General features: G+C 34.3%; 2 protein-coding genes across 3 annotated transcripts; both read right to left on the bottom strand.

Moving 5' to 3' along the window:
• Positions 1-1,476: 1,476 nt before the first annotated feature.
• Positions 1,477-2,574, bottom strand: LOC110712469. Its single transcript, XM_021890934.1, has one exon. The coding sequence runs from the start codon at positions 2,572-2,574 to the stop codon at positions 1,477-1,479; it is 1,098 nt and encodes a 365-aa protein (XP_021746626.1).
• A 2,432-nt stretch (positions 2,575-5,006) lies between these two features.
• Positions 5,007-17,611, bottom strand: LOC110712583 (pre-mRNA-splicing factor ATP-dependent RNA helicase DEAH7-like). 2 transcript variants are annotated; one of them, XM_021891051.1, is made up of 17 exons: positions 17,386-17,611; positions 16,702-16,732; positions 16,061-16,181; positions 13,643-13,864; positions 12,633-12,902; positions 11,857-12,018; positions 11,621-11,766; positions 11,377-11,474; positions 11,064-11,172; positions 10,381-10,558; positions 10,050-10,279; positions 9,750-9,926; positions 9,279-9,350; positions 8,708-8,884; positions 8,414-8,475; positions 8,098-8,250; positions 5,007-6,725 (listed from the first exon to the last, which is right to left on the bottom strand). In XM_021891051.1, the coding sequence occupies exons 2-17, from the start codon at positions 16,705-16,707 to the stop codon at positions 5,132-5,134; spliced, it is 3,777 nt and encodes a 1,258-aa protein (XP_021746743.1). In that variant the 5' UTR covers positions 16,708-16,732; positions 17,386-17,611; the 3' UTR covers positions 5,007-5,131. The 2 variants fall into 2 exon arrangements, with proteins under 2 accessions (XP_021746743.1, XP_021746744.1); XM_021891052.1 differs by having other exon boundaries at positions 9,750-9,915; positions 10,048-10,279.
• Between the last annotated feature and the right edge of the window lie 213 nt (positions 17,612-17,824).

Consider the following 17,824-nt stretch of genomic DNA (forward strand, 5'->3'; position numbering starts at 1 on the left):
CATTAAAGTGACAGTCCGCAAATCTAGCCGTAAATAAGTCACCAGTCAATGGTTCAAGGTATTTAATTATAGAGGGGGATTCAAACCCGACATAAATTCCCAGTCTTCTTTGTGGACCCATTTTTGTTCGTTGGGGTGGAGCAATGGGAACATATACAGCACAACCAAAAATTTTTAGATGTGAGATACTTGGTTCTCGACCACAAACAAGTTGTAGCGGTGAGAATTTATGATAAGCTATAGGTCTCAATCTAATTAGCGTTGCTGCATGTATTATAGCATGTCCCCAAGAAGATGATGGCAATCTTGACCTCATTAATAATGGTCTTGCAATCAATTGTAATCTCTTAATTAGTGATTCAGCTAGACCATTTTGTGTATGAACATGAGCTACTGGGTGTTCAACATCAATTCCAATTGACATACAATAATCATTAAATGTTTGGGATGTAAATTCCCCAGCATTGTCAAGTCTTATTTTCTTTATTGTATGATCTGGGAATTGTGCTCTTAATTTGATGATTTGGGCAAGTAATTTTGCTAAGGCAACATTTCTACTTGAAAGTAGACTAACATGTGACCATCGTGTAGAGGCATCAATTAAAACCATGAAATATCGAAATGGTCCACATGCTGGATTAATTGGCCCACATATATCTCCCTGAATTCTTTCCAAGAATTTTAGAGATTCAGTAGCAATTTTGTTCATAGATGGCCTTATTATTAATTTGCCAAGTGAACATGCAGAGCATGTTAATTCATCTGATCGGGGAATTTTGACATTTCTTATTGAATGTCCAACTGAATGTGCTATTATTCTTTGCATCATCCCAGTTGCTGGATGTTCCAAACGATCATGCCATAAAATAATCAAATGTTTGTCATCTAACTTCTGGTTAGATATCATATTGATTTCCACGGGTCGTATGTTTATACGGTATAACCCCGAAGAGTATGCTGACAATTTCTCATATATATGTTTCTTGCCATGTTTTTCTGCCGTGAGGCATATATACTCTTTTTGATCTGTCGTCATTGTTTCTAGATGATAGCCATTTTGGCGTACATCTTTAAAGCTTATGAGATTTCTTCGAGATTTACTCGAATATAAAGCATTATTGATTATTAATTTTGTTCCATTTGGAAGCATTATACAAGCCTTTCCAGATCCTTCAATTAATTTAGCTGACCCGGAAATGGTGTTTACATTTGCTTGAAACAACTTTAGTTGTGAAAAATATTTTCTATCTTTTAAGATAGTATGTGTTGTTCCACTGTCCAAAAGGCATTGATATTCGGAACTAACTTCAGGTAGATCCATATCTTCATAAAATAAATTTAAGATTAGTTTAGAATAATATCATACAAACTTTTATTGATGATAAAGATTTAAAGTACATGACTAGAAATTTAAAATACAGGGAACTAAGAAAATACATTAAAACATAGCATATGTTACATTAGTAGATGTGGAACCTAAGCATTGTTGTTTTCTCCAAGAATGAAATCATTCCCAGTTTCAGCATTGTCCATGAAGAAATCGGACACATCAAGGGTAGGACATGGAGCATTTTCTTCATTAACATAATTTGCTTCTGCATTTTTCTCTTTGCCTTTTACAGAAGCCTGGTAAAGGTCTACCAAATGTTTGGTCGTACGACAAGTACGTCCCCAATGTCCTGTCATGCCACATCTGTAACATGTGTCTTTTCCTTTTGAAAGAGTTTGTTTGTGGCTTCTAGATGACTGTCCCTTCTGTTTTTCAAAATTTTTGAAATTACTGTTTCTTTGAAAATTGTTTCTACCACGTCCTCGGCCTCGTCCGCGATAATTTCCACGGCCTTTTCCACGGCCATTGTAATTTCCACGTCCACCTCTTCTTGTAGCATTTGACTCGGGTGGATAGGAATTTGTTGCATTTTCCTCATGATGAGTGGCCAAAGACCCAGCTGGTCTCAGGTTATGATTTTTCAACAAAAGTTCACTATTTTGTTCCGCAACAAGCAATACACTCATTAATTCATTGAACTTTTTAAAACCTCTTTCACGATACTGTTCTTGCAACAGTATGTTACTTGCATGAAAGGTAGTGAGTGTTTTTTCAATCATCTGTTCATCCGAAACTGGATGATCACAGTATCTCAATATAGACACTATCTCATGTATGGTTGAATTATAATCAATTACAGATTTGAAATCCTGGAACCGTAAATTTGTCCAGTCAAATAATGCCTTAGGAAGGAGCACCCTTTTGTGGTGTCCAAATCTTTCATTAAGGCAATCCCATAATTCTTTGGGATCTTCAACCATCATGTACTCAGTTTTAAGGCCTTCATGTAAATGATGCCTTAACAACACTAAGGCTTTTGCCTTATCTTGTTCAGTAACAGGTTTTGCAACAGTCATTGCAGAAGTGGTAGTATCAGTTGTTTGACCAGAGGGACTTTTATTTTCTTTAACAGTGTGCTCCAAGCCTTGAGCTTTCAAATTCATCATTGCGTCCACTTTCCATTCCAGAAATTTCTTTCCAGATAAATCTAAGATGCTGAACTGTCTTTTCATAAGGTCTCCCATTTTAGCTACAACAAATTTCGTGATAATTAGTTTATAATAACAAATTATATGTACAACTCACATGTTTAGTTCTTCCATATTTATAATTAAGTTAATAAGACACGTGATAATTAAATTTAATAATAATAAACCATAAATAATATAGTCTTTTCTCCCCCTTGGTTTATTATTGTGAGTAATTATATGATTAGACAAAAATTAATCATGTTAGTTGCAAAAAAAACAGCAAAACGACAACAATGACAGTAGTAACAATAATTATAATGATAACGGTAATATTATACAATGATGATTAATAACAACAAACATACATAATAAAACAAAAACAAGCTTTTAATATACTAAAACGACAAAATAAGTGAGTTTTACTTATATATAATGACAAAAATTAATATTGCTACTAATAAAATTACAAGCGCCGTAATTAGAAGGAAATATTGTTTTATCTTCATTAAATCTTCCTCAAAAGTGAAGTTGTGGGTGTTTTGGTTGCCGTCGTCGGGGAACATATCGGAGAAGAAAGGGGTGAAATTTTATTTTTTTTTAGGTGATTTTTGGATAAAAAGTGGGAAGGGATAAGGGATTTGTGGTGAAATTGGGGGGAAAATCCGTCTTTTATAGAGGTAGGTTTATCCGTTACTGTTCTGTACAACTGTAAAAATATCATATAATAGTCTAACGTACTGGCATAAAATTATGGTCCATATATATATATATTTATAATTGTAAAAGGTTATCACACTGGGAATGCAAGCCATAGTGGTCCAAGAGCCCTAATATCTATAAAAGATCATGGGTTCGAAAACGGAAAGAAACACAAAAAGTATGTAAAAGTAAGAAAAATAATAAGTATAAAAGGCTGCATCTTTTTGTTAATCTAGTTAATAATAATATGCATGCAAAGCTACTACTTAGCAATTATAATAACTAAGATAAAAATTTACGTAAAATGAGTATGTAATATCAACATGGATCAAATAAAGAAACATCAACATGAATAAACAAAAGATGATAGTAGTAAATTCACAAGTAAGAGAACTTTCACCGTTGTTTTTGAGGTATATATAGTAAATGTTTGAGTTTCTGTTATAGAGGATCCCAAATATGGGCAACTATAGAGCATACTCCTCGAAACATTTAGAAGTAGATAGTATTATTTGTTATAAATTTTTAGAAGTAGGTATAAATATACCTGACTGAAAACTGGTGCTGATAACGTGTTGAGAATTTACCGATAGAAAAGTTTTGATTAATAAAAGGAGTAAAAGAGTGAAAGAAGATGGGTGAAATTGTTGTAGTGTTATCATTGTATTCTTACTTCAATGGCATTGTATTTATAGCCATGAGTTACACTAATAATACAATAATTACTCACATAGAGCCATATGAGTTCACAAGTGTTTGGACCTATATGAGCATTGTGTAATCAAATCAATAATTGGCATTCACTTATTAGACTTATCTTCTAACAATAAACAATTTTTTTTTGTGAAATGAAGCCTAATATTCCGACTATTGAGTAACGTTTTCGACGTTGGCATGTTGGCTAGAGTGTGCAATTTGCATGCTTCTTTTTTTGTATTCACACACCTACTTTTCTATAGACCCTTCCCCAAAAATAAATAAATAAATAACTACGATAGAAAATTTTAAGTTCAATTGGGTACTATCTTTGATAGATTCATGTCGATGAAATTGAAATTTGGATTCAATGGGGATTGTTTATTTGATGGTGTGTTTGTTGGTAGAATTGAAATTAGGGTTTAGGCATTACCTTGTTTGATTATGATTGAAATGTAGTGGATGGGTAAGACATGATTTGCAAATTAATCAAATTGAAGAAGAAAGAGAGAAGCAAGAGAAGAAAAATGGAGGATATTGGAAGAAAAGGGGAGAGGGGTAGTTCACGTGACCTACACGTATCAGTCAATGTCGAAAAACATTGGTCAATTGTCGGAATATAGACTAAGGTTCAACTCACATACAAAAAAATGGTTTAAGTTATGAATTTGCCAGAAATTTTGAAAAAGGTTTTTTTTTTTTCCGCAAAACTAACCTTTAACATTTAAAATGTATGTTTTATTTTAATTATTCATGTATTATAATATTCTTAATACTTCGTACTTTTCCTGTTCTCCTAATACGAACTCAATGCAGATTATCACCCTTAAGCGTCTATGTGGTTGAGTGTTTGGTAGAAGGGTGTAAAAAGTGTCAAAAGTTCAATTGGTACAATATCACATAAAACGGAGATAATGTCTTATTAGCGATAGTATAATTCAGAAGTTATTTATAAACCATTTATTTTTTTATTTTTTTAACGAGATGAGAAATTGCTTTCTTTATTATCAATTATGCCATAACTGTTCGAGAGGATGAATATTCATGAGATCTTAATTCAAGTTTCTGAACCTACAAGAGGGGGAGTGATGAGAAATGCTACAGAAATTTGAAAATTGATACTCAAAATGCCATTCCTAATAAAACAGAATGACATTTGCCTTTAATTGACTAATCACTATATCTTTACATTGTATATGGCAACAAGTTAAACATTTTACAAACCCATCTTTTTGGGTCTTAGGTATGTGGTAGCTCGTCGTGAACCTGGCATAGCAATTTTTTGGTTTTCTTTATCACGTTTTTCCCTCTCTTTTTCCTTCCTTTTTTTCTCCGCATATTCTTGTTCTTTTCTCAAACTCTCCATTTCTTCCTCCATAGCTGTCTTCTCTTCCTTCTGTTTCTTCTTATGCTCCAACAATGATGTATCTGACTCTTTAACTGAGAAGAACATCGGCCCTAATTCTGCTAACCAATGCGGCTCCACAGCAGTGACACACTGCATGTACTCTTTTGAGGTCAAAAGCAGCTCATGATAAACAACATACTCTGGCGTGTACCCCAATCCATAAAGAGCACTGGTTGGATGTAGATGGCATGGTATGCCATTCCTTGTATTAACATACTCACCAATCCCCTTTTGCTTTGCAGAGTTCTGGAAATATGCAGAACAAATGGCTTGTCTAACCACATCCCAGTCAGGAGATGATGTAAGGGTTATCTTCAGTTGTTTCAGTATATCCATAAGTTGTGATCTAACCTCCCTAGCCTTGCGTAAAGCTTTAACCTGTAGAAAATGATCGTTGCACCAATCTCCTCGATAGTCGTTGCTTTTCCATTGCTGGTACACATTGAGAAGTGTCAAGTGGTCTGACTCAGGGACAAAGAACTTTTCCCTAGCCGCATCACTCTCCTCTTCCCTGTCTTTAGGACGGAAAAATACTTTAGGTACTGAAAGCATGGAAACAATAGTTAGCACCTCATCAAGGCAATCTAGCTTTTCACCCATCAGTAGCATCTTTGCCAGTGGCGGGTCTAATGGAAATTCCACCATTTTCCAACCAAGATCTGTCAAGCTCCCAACATTGTTAAGGGCACCCAGCACCCACAACTGGTACATGGAATTGAGGATGTTCTCTTGTGGAGGTGGGTCCATGAATTCGAAGTCTAGCAAGTTCTCAATTTTAAGAGATTTCAAAAGCAAAACTATATTTCCTAGATTTGTCCTCTGAATCTCAGGTACAGGACTATGAAGCATCTCATTCAGATATGCACTTTCTGTATAAAGTCGGTAGCAAGTGCCAGGACCAGTTCTACCAGCACGTCCAGCACGCTGGTCAGCCGCAGCACGACTCACTGGAAAAACTTGAAGAGCATCCATACCCATCTTTGGATTGTAGACCTTCATTTTACTGTATCCAGTGTCAATAACATAAAATATACCATCAACAGTTAGAGATGTCTCGGCAATGTTGGTTGCTACAATGCATTTTCGCGCTCCATCTTCAGCTCTTTGAAAAATTTTTGCTTGTAAATCAGCAGGGAGCTGTGAGTAAATGGGAAGAATTAGGAGCTTTGCAACTTCCTTCTGAGTTGAGGAGATTAGTTGCTCCATGCGCTCAGCAAGAGCATAGCACGCCGTCTCAATCTCATCCTGCCCAGTCATAAAAATAAGGATGTCTCCGGGAGGTGAGGTTATGTGTATAGTCATTGCTTGCTTCACAGCAGCTTCAACATAGTCTTCACAAGGTGTTTTACTGTATAAGGTATTGACAGGAAATGTTCTCCCAGGAATATGGAATATCGGGACACTGGAAAGGCAGAAACATCAAAAAATTAGTTCTAAAAAGTCAAACAAATTTTTGTATATATATATATAAACACAGAAAGCTTAGCATCTATTAGAAAGAGCAAAAATCCAGCCATTAGGTGTTAAGAGCCTTAGCCAATCAATGTTTATTATGGAGGTTTATAAGATTATGATTTGTAGTGGAAGTCTGCACATTTCTTCTGGCCTAAGTTGCATTTATTAAAATTAAAAATTACAACTGAGGACAGTAAATACTCGGAGGACCTGATTGATTGATTCTTCCTCTTCTTCTACTTAACAGTCTTTTCACATGCCATGATGCAGCTATTGCCTGACTTTTATATAAGCCTCTGATGTCTCTTAAATTTTTTTTATATGTGAGGCATGTTAATGAGAGGGAATTAAAAGAGTTGCTTTTGATCTGCTTCGCTTGATTAAATACTTACACCAATTTACTATCTGACAACTAGACAAGAGTTCATGTAATCAACAAGTCTGGGTTTGAACAAGTAAATCCTTCTACTACAATCTTTTGCAAGCACTCACTTTATACAATTTCAACTTCATTTGGAAGGTCACATACTCACATATCAAACACTCATCGAAACCGAAAGGGAATTTGATAGGATCTTAAAATGAGAAGGATGAGAAGGAACAAATATGTGCATATATTTTTTACTATATGTGCATTTTTTTTTTATATTGAATGTGCATAATTGTATTTCAAACTGCTAATTTTTTTACATTTTCTGGAAAAACGAAAATTATGCACATTTGTTAAAAAATTATGCACATCAAATTTGACTCACATTTTTTTTTTGCACATTTAGTCAAAAAAATATGCACATTCAATACACAAATTATGCACAAAAAATTTGATTTAAGGAAACAAACTCCTTACAAAAAAAAAAAGGAAGTGCATATTATTTAATTCATAAGAACAACAGAAAAACAAAGTACACAAAGAGGACAAGGTGTCCTCATTATAGTAACCAAAATTACCACAACTAAAGTAGCCTAAATTCTTTAAATTTTGTGTCCTACTTGAATCAGATATAAAGTTGCCCCTCTTGTTCGCTCTACTTTCCCAATCCTCTATCTTAATGCTCTCACTTGGACCAGCTACCCTTGCTGAATCAAAGGCCGTATTGTATTAATTTAGGGCTTCTTTCCTCTTCTATGTACTCTCACCTATTATTTGCTGCTAAGTGTCTAACTTTAAGGGGGAAAAAATGTATACATATATAGTGGCATGACCAACAGGAGTCATGTTGTCTTGGTTCAAAATCTGCTTAATATGGGCAACAAAAAGACTGTACGAGTACTGAAAGATTAAATAAAAATAATGCGAATTATAGATAAAGACACATTACCTTCCAAAGAAATTTGAAAATTTCTGCGCATTAAGAGTTGCTGAAGTCACAATCAGTTTAAAATCTCGACGTCGGGCAACCACCTTTTTTAATATGCCAAACAACACATCTGTGTTGAGTGATCTCTCATGCGCCTCATCCATCACAATGACACTGGGAAATAGTTACAGCCTTAATTTTAGATAAATGTACTCAATTGCAGTATACTAATAATTTCATAATCCCAGTTGCAGAGCCATTTAAAAAATATCAAGATTAGAATTTCACTAATATATTAAAAAGAGACTATAAAGGCAAGAAACACTAACAATCTTACCGATATCTTTCAAGTTCAGCATCTTTCAATGTTTCACGCAGAAGTACTCCATCTGTCATGTACTGCAAATTGAAGAGGGAAGTGTATAATGAAATGGCCAAAACTTGATTTCACAAAGAAGGTTTTTCTTTTTAATGCAACACATTCTGTATGATTCCAGAATGAAATACACATACGAAACACAAATGCATTAAACATGACAAGAAAATACGTCCCAAAAAGATATCAACATCTTTTTGGGACATAATTTCTTGATAATAAGTATGAAATTCAACATTAAATTGGGTGACAAACCTTAATTATGGTATTGGGTCCAGTAACATCCTCAAAGCGGATAGCATACCCAACTTTGTCTCCCAGCTCAGTTTCCATCTCTTCACTAACTCTTTTTGCAACACTCATTGCAGCAACACGCCTTGGTTGAGTGCATCCAACAATGCCATATGAAGTGTAACCATCTTCATGCAAATACTGTAAAACAAGTTCATATCAAGAATCAAATTGACAAGGTTACTTTGCCTCCTAAATACCCATCCACAGATCCAGTGTCCTAGAGAAAACCTCCATTTTCCTGAGTTCTATCAAATTTCTATTTATTCCCTCGATGCCAACCTTTATTTATAATTAAGCATCTCCTACCCTCACCATGTGTGACCCTATTATTTTCATGAATCTCTTAATGTAGATCTCTTTCTTCCTAAGAGTGAAAATATCTACATGAGCGATCACACTCTTGCATTCTCCTTGATTTCAGTAACCAATGGGGAATTCAGGAAAACAGAGACTACAACATGCATCTTTCTCAAAATAAGATGTTCAGTACAGCGTACTTCATTCTCAATAAAGATTAATGAGGAATAAATACCTGTGTTAGTTGAGTTGTCTTTCCTGAGCCTGTCTCTCCAACAACAACGACAATCTGATTCTCTCGAATAACCTGCGATCAATTCAAAGGATTGTATCCAAGTTCAATATGAGCAATAACAAACCAAAAAACAGATCAAAATCATCAAATCACCATAAAAGTACCACAAGATTCCATCATAGAGACAAAAATGGGTATACGAACAAAAATACGTGAGACAACAACCAAGCCCAGATAGAACATGAGATGGAAGACTAAAGACACAATATGTGATTTGCTATCATTCAACCAATACTGCTCTTTTTACATGTATATGTCATCCCAAACACAAATCCTCCGGTCACAGCCGAGCCTTGTTAAATTAAATTATGAGCATTGGAGGAGGATGGTTAAGGAATCATAATTCAGAAGTGAGCACCATGAAATAGTTCCATCAAAATGCATTTGCAAACATGAAAAATAACATGTTACCTGTAAAAGATCATCCCTAACAGAGTATATGGGAAGATATTGTCTCTGCTGTGCCAGAGTTTTCGTCATTGCAAATTCACTCACAGCTTCGTCTTTCTTTAAATGCTGAGCAAACTTTGCATCTTCTTTGAAATCAATTTCCCCATCTTCACCAACCTTAGCATCATCAGCATCAACCTGAAATTGAACGCATAATGAAATAATGTACCTTGACAAAACTGGATGCAAAATGAAAAAATGTACTTCGACGAAACGACATGTATAAGAGATCCACATTGCTAAGTATTACAAGACACATACCTGTTCAGCTGTTTTCTCAACGCCAAGGATATCCCCAAGTTTAGAACCAGCAAGTTCCCAAAACCGTTGGCGTGACTTATTCATGCTTTGTTTTTCACGAATTTCCCGCACTAAAGCAGATCCTTTACGAGATATAATAGCCATATCTGAAGTTGGATCTTTCAAAGGCATAACAGGTTCTGCCTGCTTAGTAAAAACCACTCTACCATCCAAAAATGGAGGTTTTGTATCTGTGTCAAGCATAGGGAAAGAAGCGCTTAGGTAAATAATTTCAACCATTCCACGGGGGGGGGGGGGGGGGGGATAGATATCATTTCTAATTTTGACTTACCATGAACTAAAAGAATAACCTTGTTCTCTTCTTCATTGTCAAATTCAGTTTGAACCTCAGTACCTCGAACAGCGCCTGATCTCATCAATTGTCGATCTTCCCATTGTTGCTTGTCTGCACTAAGCTGTGAATGCCTCTTGCTTTGAGCACGTGACATCATAGTTCCATCACTTCTCATCTATAGAGAGACTATGATTAGAGAGAGAGAGATAATGGAATACAATTTGAACTAAAAATCACTAAAGAATCCTCAAAACATGACCAGGATCATCAGGTAAATAACCATTTAAGAATCAGCAACAAATCTTAAATGAAAATTTTACGACCTACAACTCCAGACACTTAACATCGTAAGCACCATAACAACAACCACCAAATAAAATAAAATACTCCAGATATAATGAAAAGAAAAACCTAAATCATGCCATGTCAATATCATATCACAAAGGGCTAAGATAATTATGCAAATCTCAAATATCACAACAGAAAAGTTTTGTTTAGATTGAGTTATTTAGGCAATTGCATGTATAGATCCCAGAGACATAACATACACCAGTCACCCTGAGCAAAAGCTAGAAATTATGTGGTTTGCTATTTTAGAGTTCTCAATCATGTATAATATAAGAGTAACAGAATGGCAGAAGAAAAAGGCAATAAACAAATTAAATATCACTTGAACATACCAGCCTTTTTGCCAATTGTACTTCTTTCTTTTGGTTTGTAGCATCATCACCAAGATAGAAAGATGAATTGTCAATGTCATAAATATTGCTGCCTTCTTCTCTATCATACCTGTATTCAATCAGAACTAAATGTTAAAACAGTATCACCCACCACATATAAAGCCGTTCAAAAAGTGAACTGCAAGCAAAGGATGAAGATACAATCAAATAAAAGAAAATGGACTAAATCACACCTAATGAGATAATACGAAATACTTTGTATATACACATAGCAGCTGCATACAAATGTATAACATATATAAGCCTCACTCACCAGGCAAGATCTGAATTGTATTCCATTTGCAATCGCATATCTTCTGTGATTTCAGGATTTTGGTCTATAGCTGTGGCACTTCCATCAGCATCCATATCCTATATTAAGAATAGAAAAACAAAGAGAATAATTACCTCCAAACCTCAAAAACAGAGAAAGGGAATAGAAAGATACTGAACAAATCTACAGGCTACATCACTCACAAAAGGTACAACATATGAACACTGGTTTCAAAATATTATACCTCAAGATTTTGTAAATTGACAGTAGAGCGCCTTTGCTTATTTGATCTCCCTTCATACCGAGAACTAGAAGATCGCACAGAGGAGCCAGAAGCTCGAATAGGGACAGGTGACGGGGAAACATGATCCCAAGGGGAAGCATAAGCTCCTTCACCAATTTTAAAATCAGTGTCAATTGAAGTAATATGTAAATGAAAACAACAATCTATAAGCAATACACAATGAGGTGAGAACATACCAGAACGCGGTGTTTGCCAAGGAGAAACCAATCTCGCATCAGGGGATGCTCCAATGAACATAGGGGATGGTGAAGGCTGATACCGGTTGCTAGAATTATGTTGACTATCATGACGAGGAGACTCATCCCACTCCCATCTCCCATCATCCCAATCTGACCTACCTGCCAATTTGCATGTGAAAAGACTGAGAACACTATTTTCAGAAATATTGGTTTGTGTAACAGACCCCATTTTTGAAATTAAAACTTAGATTGTTGTTGTTTATTAGATCCAAAAAATATTGAAAAATCTATGAAAATATGAACACTATCATCTATAAAAGGTGTTCCACTATACTTTTAAAATACAAATAAAAAAAACAAATAATCACAATAGAGGTGTTAATTATGTGTTATCAGAATGCTACATCTACATTCTTCAATACGTGAGAAATGTATGAATATGAACTCACTGCAAATCATTTTCTCCCCTTGATAAGCATTTTTAAAAATTAATGAATTACTATAATTTTGATACTTGAAAGTTGGAAGTACACACAATGGAAATGAAGAGAACAAAAACCTCAACATTATAACTAATTCTACTTTTTTAATTTCTTTAGCATTTTTCTTACTCATCGAAGACCAAAATCAGGTAATCAAGAGTCCATGACATGCCTTCCATAAATTGTTAGGCTTTTAAAAGCACTTCCTCCCCATATATATATGAGGTAGTTTTATGAGTGCTTTGACTGGGTGACAACAGGTGAGATTCAATAATAAAAGGCTATACATACCAGGCGTTCTCCTAGATCCTTCATATCTGCCTCTTTTCCTGTCATATTCACCATCATAGCCTCTATCATTCCACCTACTACTAGAGCCTCTGTCATACCGTTCATGTTCTGCACCACGACTCCGGTCTTTGCCATGTCTATGTGTACCTTTAGTCCTTTCACTTCTAGAGTTATCTTGAGAGCTATCCCTGTCATTTCTTGAATAGACTTCAGAACGGATGCTTCTTTTAGAGTGATGCATGTCATCGTGGTCTTCACTTACACTACTTTCTGCAAAATAGATATCAAGAAGAATGTTAACAGAAAATCAAGCCACATGAGGACAACATGATAAATTTCCTTGCCAGCTTTTTCTCATTAAAACTAATAATCGTAAGTCCAGATATTGTGGAGGAAAAATTGTTGAAATCAAAATAGTAAAACATATCTTTTAAAATATTTGTCTTTCGTATTCGTAGTAAAGGCATCGGACGTAGTTCATGTGTAATGGACTGAATTTTCTGGCTAAATATTTCTGATTTAATAATGCAATACTAAAGATGAAAGCTTTAAGATTGATTGATAATGGTGCAAGGGTTACAAAAGATAGGTTAATAGCTTAAGGCTATTACTCTCAAATAGTGAGTTTAGCTCACAACTCTCCAAAATGACTTTAGGCCATGACTCTCTCTAGGTTTCCCTAATAAATTTCTGCCTACCTTCTTCTTTCTACCCTCTCTCTATTTATACTAAAGCTAAGGGCTATAACCTAATTATCAGACTTCCCAAATTACCCCTCCTAAAGCCAGTCTATTAATCACGCTTTCCCAAAAAATGCCAAGGTTTTCACATTGAGGCTCCTCTCTGGAAGTAATAAAGGATTTATTCGGGACACATGAGAGAGTAGTTTATACAATTGCACTCCCAAACTCATGGTCAGAGAGTACCTATACCATTAAGTTTCTACATGCTTCTCCTTTAATGAGGGCATATTTTTATAAACAAAAGTAAGAAAAGAGACCATACAGTACCTGACTGAAAAGTACCACTCAAAACAGCATCACGGTATTTCCTGTTGGGCCGCCGTTTGTTGCCTCCATGTTCCACAGTCTCATCTCCATCAACATCTGTCACAGTTGACTTCTCCTCTTCATCAAGAGATGAAGCAACAGAAGTGATTCTTTTTTTGGGAACCTTAAAACCGCTATCTTGTTTTGATTCACTTCGTTTTGCAAGTGCAAGGACATCTAACCCTGATAAAAGAAATTACAGAAACATACTATTGCTCAGATATAAGATATATTTCTTGCACAAAAAAGAAAAAAAAAAAAGAAAGAAAGAAACAGAGAGAGAGTAAACTGAGACAATTTGATATGAATCATGAAAACAACTTGGGGCCAAATGAAACCACATGCAAGGGTATAGTGATTTCATTAAGGCTTTGTTTGGTATAACTTATTCAGTCTAAAATAAAGTGGCACTGTCTGAACTTATTTGAGTACATCTGAGCTTATTTTGTATGATATAAAACAAAATAAGATGAAATAAGCTGAAATCAAACAGATCCTAAAGCAATAAACTGTGTTTTTAAGGCCAAGGTAAAAGGTTGGATAATGGGCAAGGTAACAGGCCCTAAGCATTTCCTTCTCTCTCTTTTTTTTTTTTTTTGGCAAATCAAGCATAACAAGATTAAAATCCATTGCCCACAAACCAAAAAAAAAAAAAAAACAACCCCCTTTCTTATTTTCTCTACCTCCTAGCTCTTTGCTCCCTTTTCCATTGTGTAAAGCTCAATTCCTCAAATGAACTCGGAAAAATCTTCAGAGGGTGCTAATAAGTAATAACCATTCCTACATAAGATAACTCTATATGACTGCAGGCAATAAATGCATCAGCTTATTAACAATCCATCCATCAAATCTTAATCCCATAAGTAGAGTCGGTATCGGCTTATTAACAGAATAACACAAATTTAAGGCCAATAAATGAACATCTTTGTTAGCTAAACGAGTATATGTAGGGAAGTACTTAGATCACGGAGTCCTGAATTCCTTAAAAGCAAGATTTTTTATACTACCTCTGAAAGTTCGACTCACTTACTATTCATTTGGACAAAATTAAATAACTTTGATCACATATTATAATTTATACCATAGAAATAATTTAGTAAGAGAGATCTCATTGTTCCCTTTATTATAAAATTTTCAAATATCAACTTTTTATAATTTTCACTTATACATAGCTGAAATATTCATGGTCAAGTATGTTCATTAGAGACTGCATAAATGCAAAGTGAATCGAACTTTCAAGAACGGAGGGAGTATATAAAAATCCATCAGCTAGCTCTGATAATAAATTACTCAAATTAAAAAAAGGTTTTGTTGTGATAATGAGAATTAATGAATTCTGATGCCTACATATACTAACAATGATGTTTTAGCTTTTTCTCATGAGTCATGACTCTGCAACACTCTACTGAAATCAAATTTGAATTTCGCAAGTGACAAAGTGATAAAGAAGTCTATGCATCATACGATCACATCAATAAACTTGGAGATCCTTCATAATAGTTGGCCAATTGACCAGATTGGTAAATAAAAAAGACCTCTAGTGATAATTTGGTAAAAAAACTTACTCCGGCAACAGTTTGGTAAAAAAAGCTAACAATATGTGACAATTTGGTAAAAATAATAAACTCCGGCGACATTTAGACCAAAAAATCTATTTTTTCCCGACAAACTCTTTAAAAATCCTATTTTAATTTGTTTTGTGTTCTTAAATTTATTTTTTCCATTTAAAATTTTGAATTTACATGTCATCCCTTTTTATTTCCAATCCCTTTTTAAAAAAATTTCGTTAATAAGGGGTATGAAACTTAAGTGAAAATTGATACTTAACGTTTTTTTTCTTCAAATTGTTATTTCCGTAAAAAAAGGGCCGGTAAAATAACAAGAAAAACGAACTATATTAAGCATTCGCGAGTCATTTATCGAAATTTTTTGTATTTTTTGGGTTAATTGTCGCCTGAGATTATTTTATTTACCAAATTGTCGCTTAAGGTTAGTTTTTTTACCAATTTGTCGCCGGAGTAAGTTTTTTTACCAAATTGTTGCTAAGGGTCTTTTTTATTTACCAATCTGGTCAATTGGCCCATAATAGTTTGACATTGACACACCATCCACAACACCCAATCAAAGTATAATGTATGCATAACTGCAGGAAAAAATATATATTATTTAAAAATATCACACGATATTATATGAAAGAATAAGACTATTTTATCTAGATAAATGAAATATAATTCAAACAATCAAATGATGGCAAGAATTTGGAAGTAATGAAAAGATTTCCAAGAAAACTTAGTGCAGTAAAAAACAAGGACAAATAGTATGATGGAAAATTTCGGAAGTAAAGATTTAGAATTCAAGCAAGAAAAAGACATATAGTACCTAAGAGAGATTTCTCGGGACGTTTAAAGACAAAACGCTCTTGCCCTCGCTTTTGAAGTCCTCCAGCAACACTTGGTTGCTCCCCTTCCATAGTAACGATTGTACTATCAATGTCAGGTTTCTACATAACATTCAAACATTTAATAAGCCCAAATTCACTAAGTTGAAAGCAAGGAGAAAGTATATACTAATTATGAAAATAGTTAGAGAAAAAATCAAGAATAAGTTTACTCTTGATCTATGATGACCGAAGAAAGTGAGTTTAAAAGAAGTAACAATGGATAGAAGTGAATGGAGGAAGAAGGTATATGTGAATGACCATTGGAAACTCTTGGTTCATGAACCCGACCCCATCCATTGTGAATAAGGCTTTGGTTTAGAAGTTGTTAAACATTCTATAATGTAAAATGCCATAGAATCCAATAGGCCAATCCAATTCTTACAACATTTTCATTATTGTGCATCCACAAGTTTCCTTATCTTTCACCTCGACTTCTTGATCGAATTCAAGTAATACAAATATACAAGCCCATTTCTACACTAACCCCTTTAAAAAGGCGGTAGTTACATGCAAATGAAGAGTGTAGAATGTAAAATAAACAGAACACTCGTAACAAATAGCAATGACAGCATATACTAACCTCCATTATTGCAGAACCTTGTTATGGAGAGCTGGAAATATCCAAAAAAAAAAAAAAAAAAACAACATAAAAGGGAAAAAGAATCATCAGTAATCTATCTTTAGCGTAATTGGAAACAGTTAAGGAAACACAAGTAGTTCAAAACATATAACACAATCAAGCCCGTCCCAAGCCAGGGCAGGAGGAAGAAGAGGTATAATCTCATAGTTGAATCCTAACATTAAAGGGTTCTGCAATACATTAACAACCAAATTTGATTCAATTATCAAATAAAACTCATACCTTTAGCGATAATTGATTCAATCATCAATTAGGATCATAATTTTTTTTCTAACAATATAATCGCTGGTTATGATCTTTCACAATCTTAGTAATTAAAACCAATAGTTAAGATTATCGAACCCTAAAGTTACTACACTGACTAGTCCAATCCTAACATTAAAGGGTTCGGCAATACATCAGCAACCAAATTTGATTCAATTATCAAATAATTAGGGATAATGGATTCAATCACACAATTTTATTTTGTAACAACATAATCGGTGATTATGATCTTTGCTAATCTTAGAAATTAAAACCAATAGTTGAGATTTTGGAACCCTAAAATTACTGCACAGACAATTAATTAAATAAAATAAAACCCTAGACTGTGAAATTGATTAGAAAAAGAAACAACAAATTTACCTGAGAAGGTGCTTGAATGGGGGATAAAGGTATTAGAAGTGCGCTTCAATGGAGAACTCGGGGAGAGGATGAGGAGGTGATAAGGTTACGTTGATCGAATTCCAACTTTCCAAGACAAATTCGATTGAAAAGAAAACCTAATACTACGTATTTGAATCTCTACTAATTTCTCCTGCATATCTTCATACTTCAATTTCGAGGGTTTTTGGGTAGATTTTTTAGTTTCTTTTCCTACCCTTTTTAAGATATTATTTTGAGATCATTCTCAGCAGTGAGAAAAAAAAAACCTCTCAATCTCTCTTTACCCACTTTCTCACTCTTCCCATACAATTTCTCTCATCAAATGTTTTTTTCACCATAGCAATGAGGAGAAAAAAAAACCTCTCATCACTTTCTCCTCCACTATTTTTTAATTTATTTTTTAATTACGTTTAAAAAT

Source organism: Chenopodium quinoa, unplaced genomic scaffold (assembly GCF_001683475.1).
Source record: "Chenopodium quinoa cultivar QQ74 unplaced genomic scaffold, ASM168347v1, whole genome shotgun sequence".
Lineage (NCBI taxonomy): Eukaryota > Viridiplantae > Streptophyta > Magnoliopsida > Caryophyllales > Amaranthaceae > Chenopodium > Chenopodium quinoa.

Bases quoted from the DNA above. Each gene is read 5' to 3' on its own strand.
- LOC110712469 (XM_021890934.1), bottom strand. From the start codon at position 2,574: ATGGGAGACCTTATGAAAAGACAGTTCAGCATCTTAGATTTATCTGGA.
- LOC110712583 (XM_021891051.1), bottom strand. The intron at 13,865-16,060 runs GTACTATATGTC...TTCTTTTATCAG, and splicing joins TCCCGAGAAATCTCTCTTAG to GGTTAGATGTCCTTGCACTT. The intron at 11,475-11,620 runs GTATAATATTTT...TTCTTAATATAG, and splicing joins TCAATTTACAAAATCTTGAG to GATATGGATGCTGATGGAAG.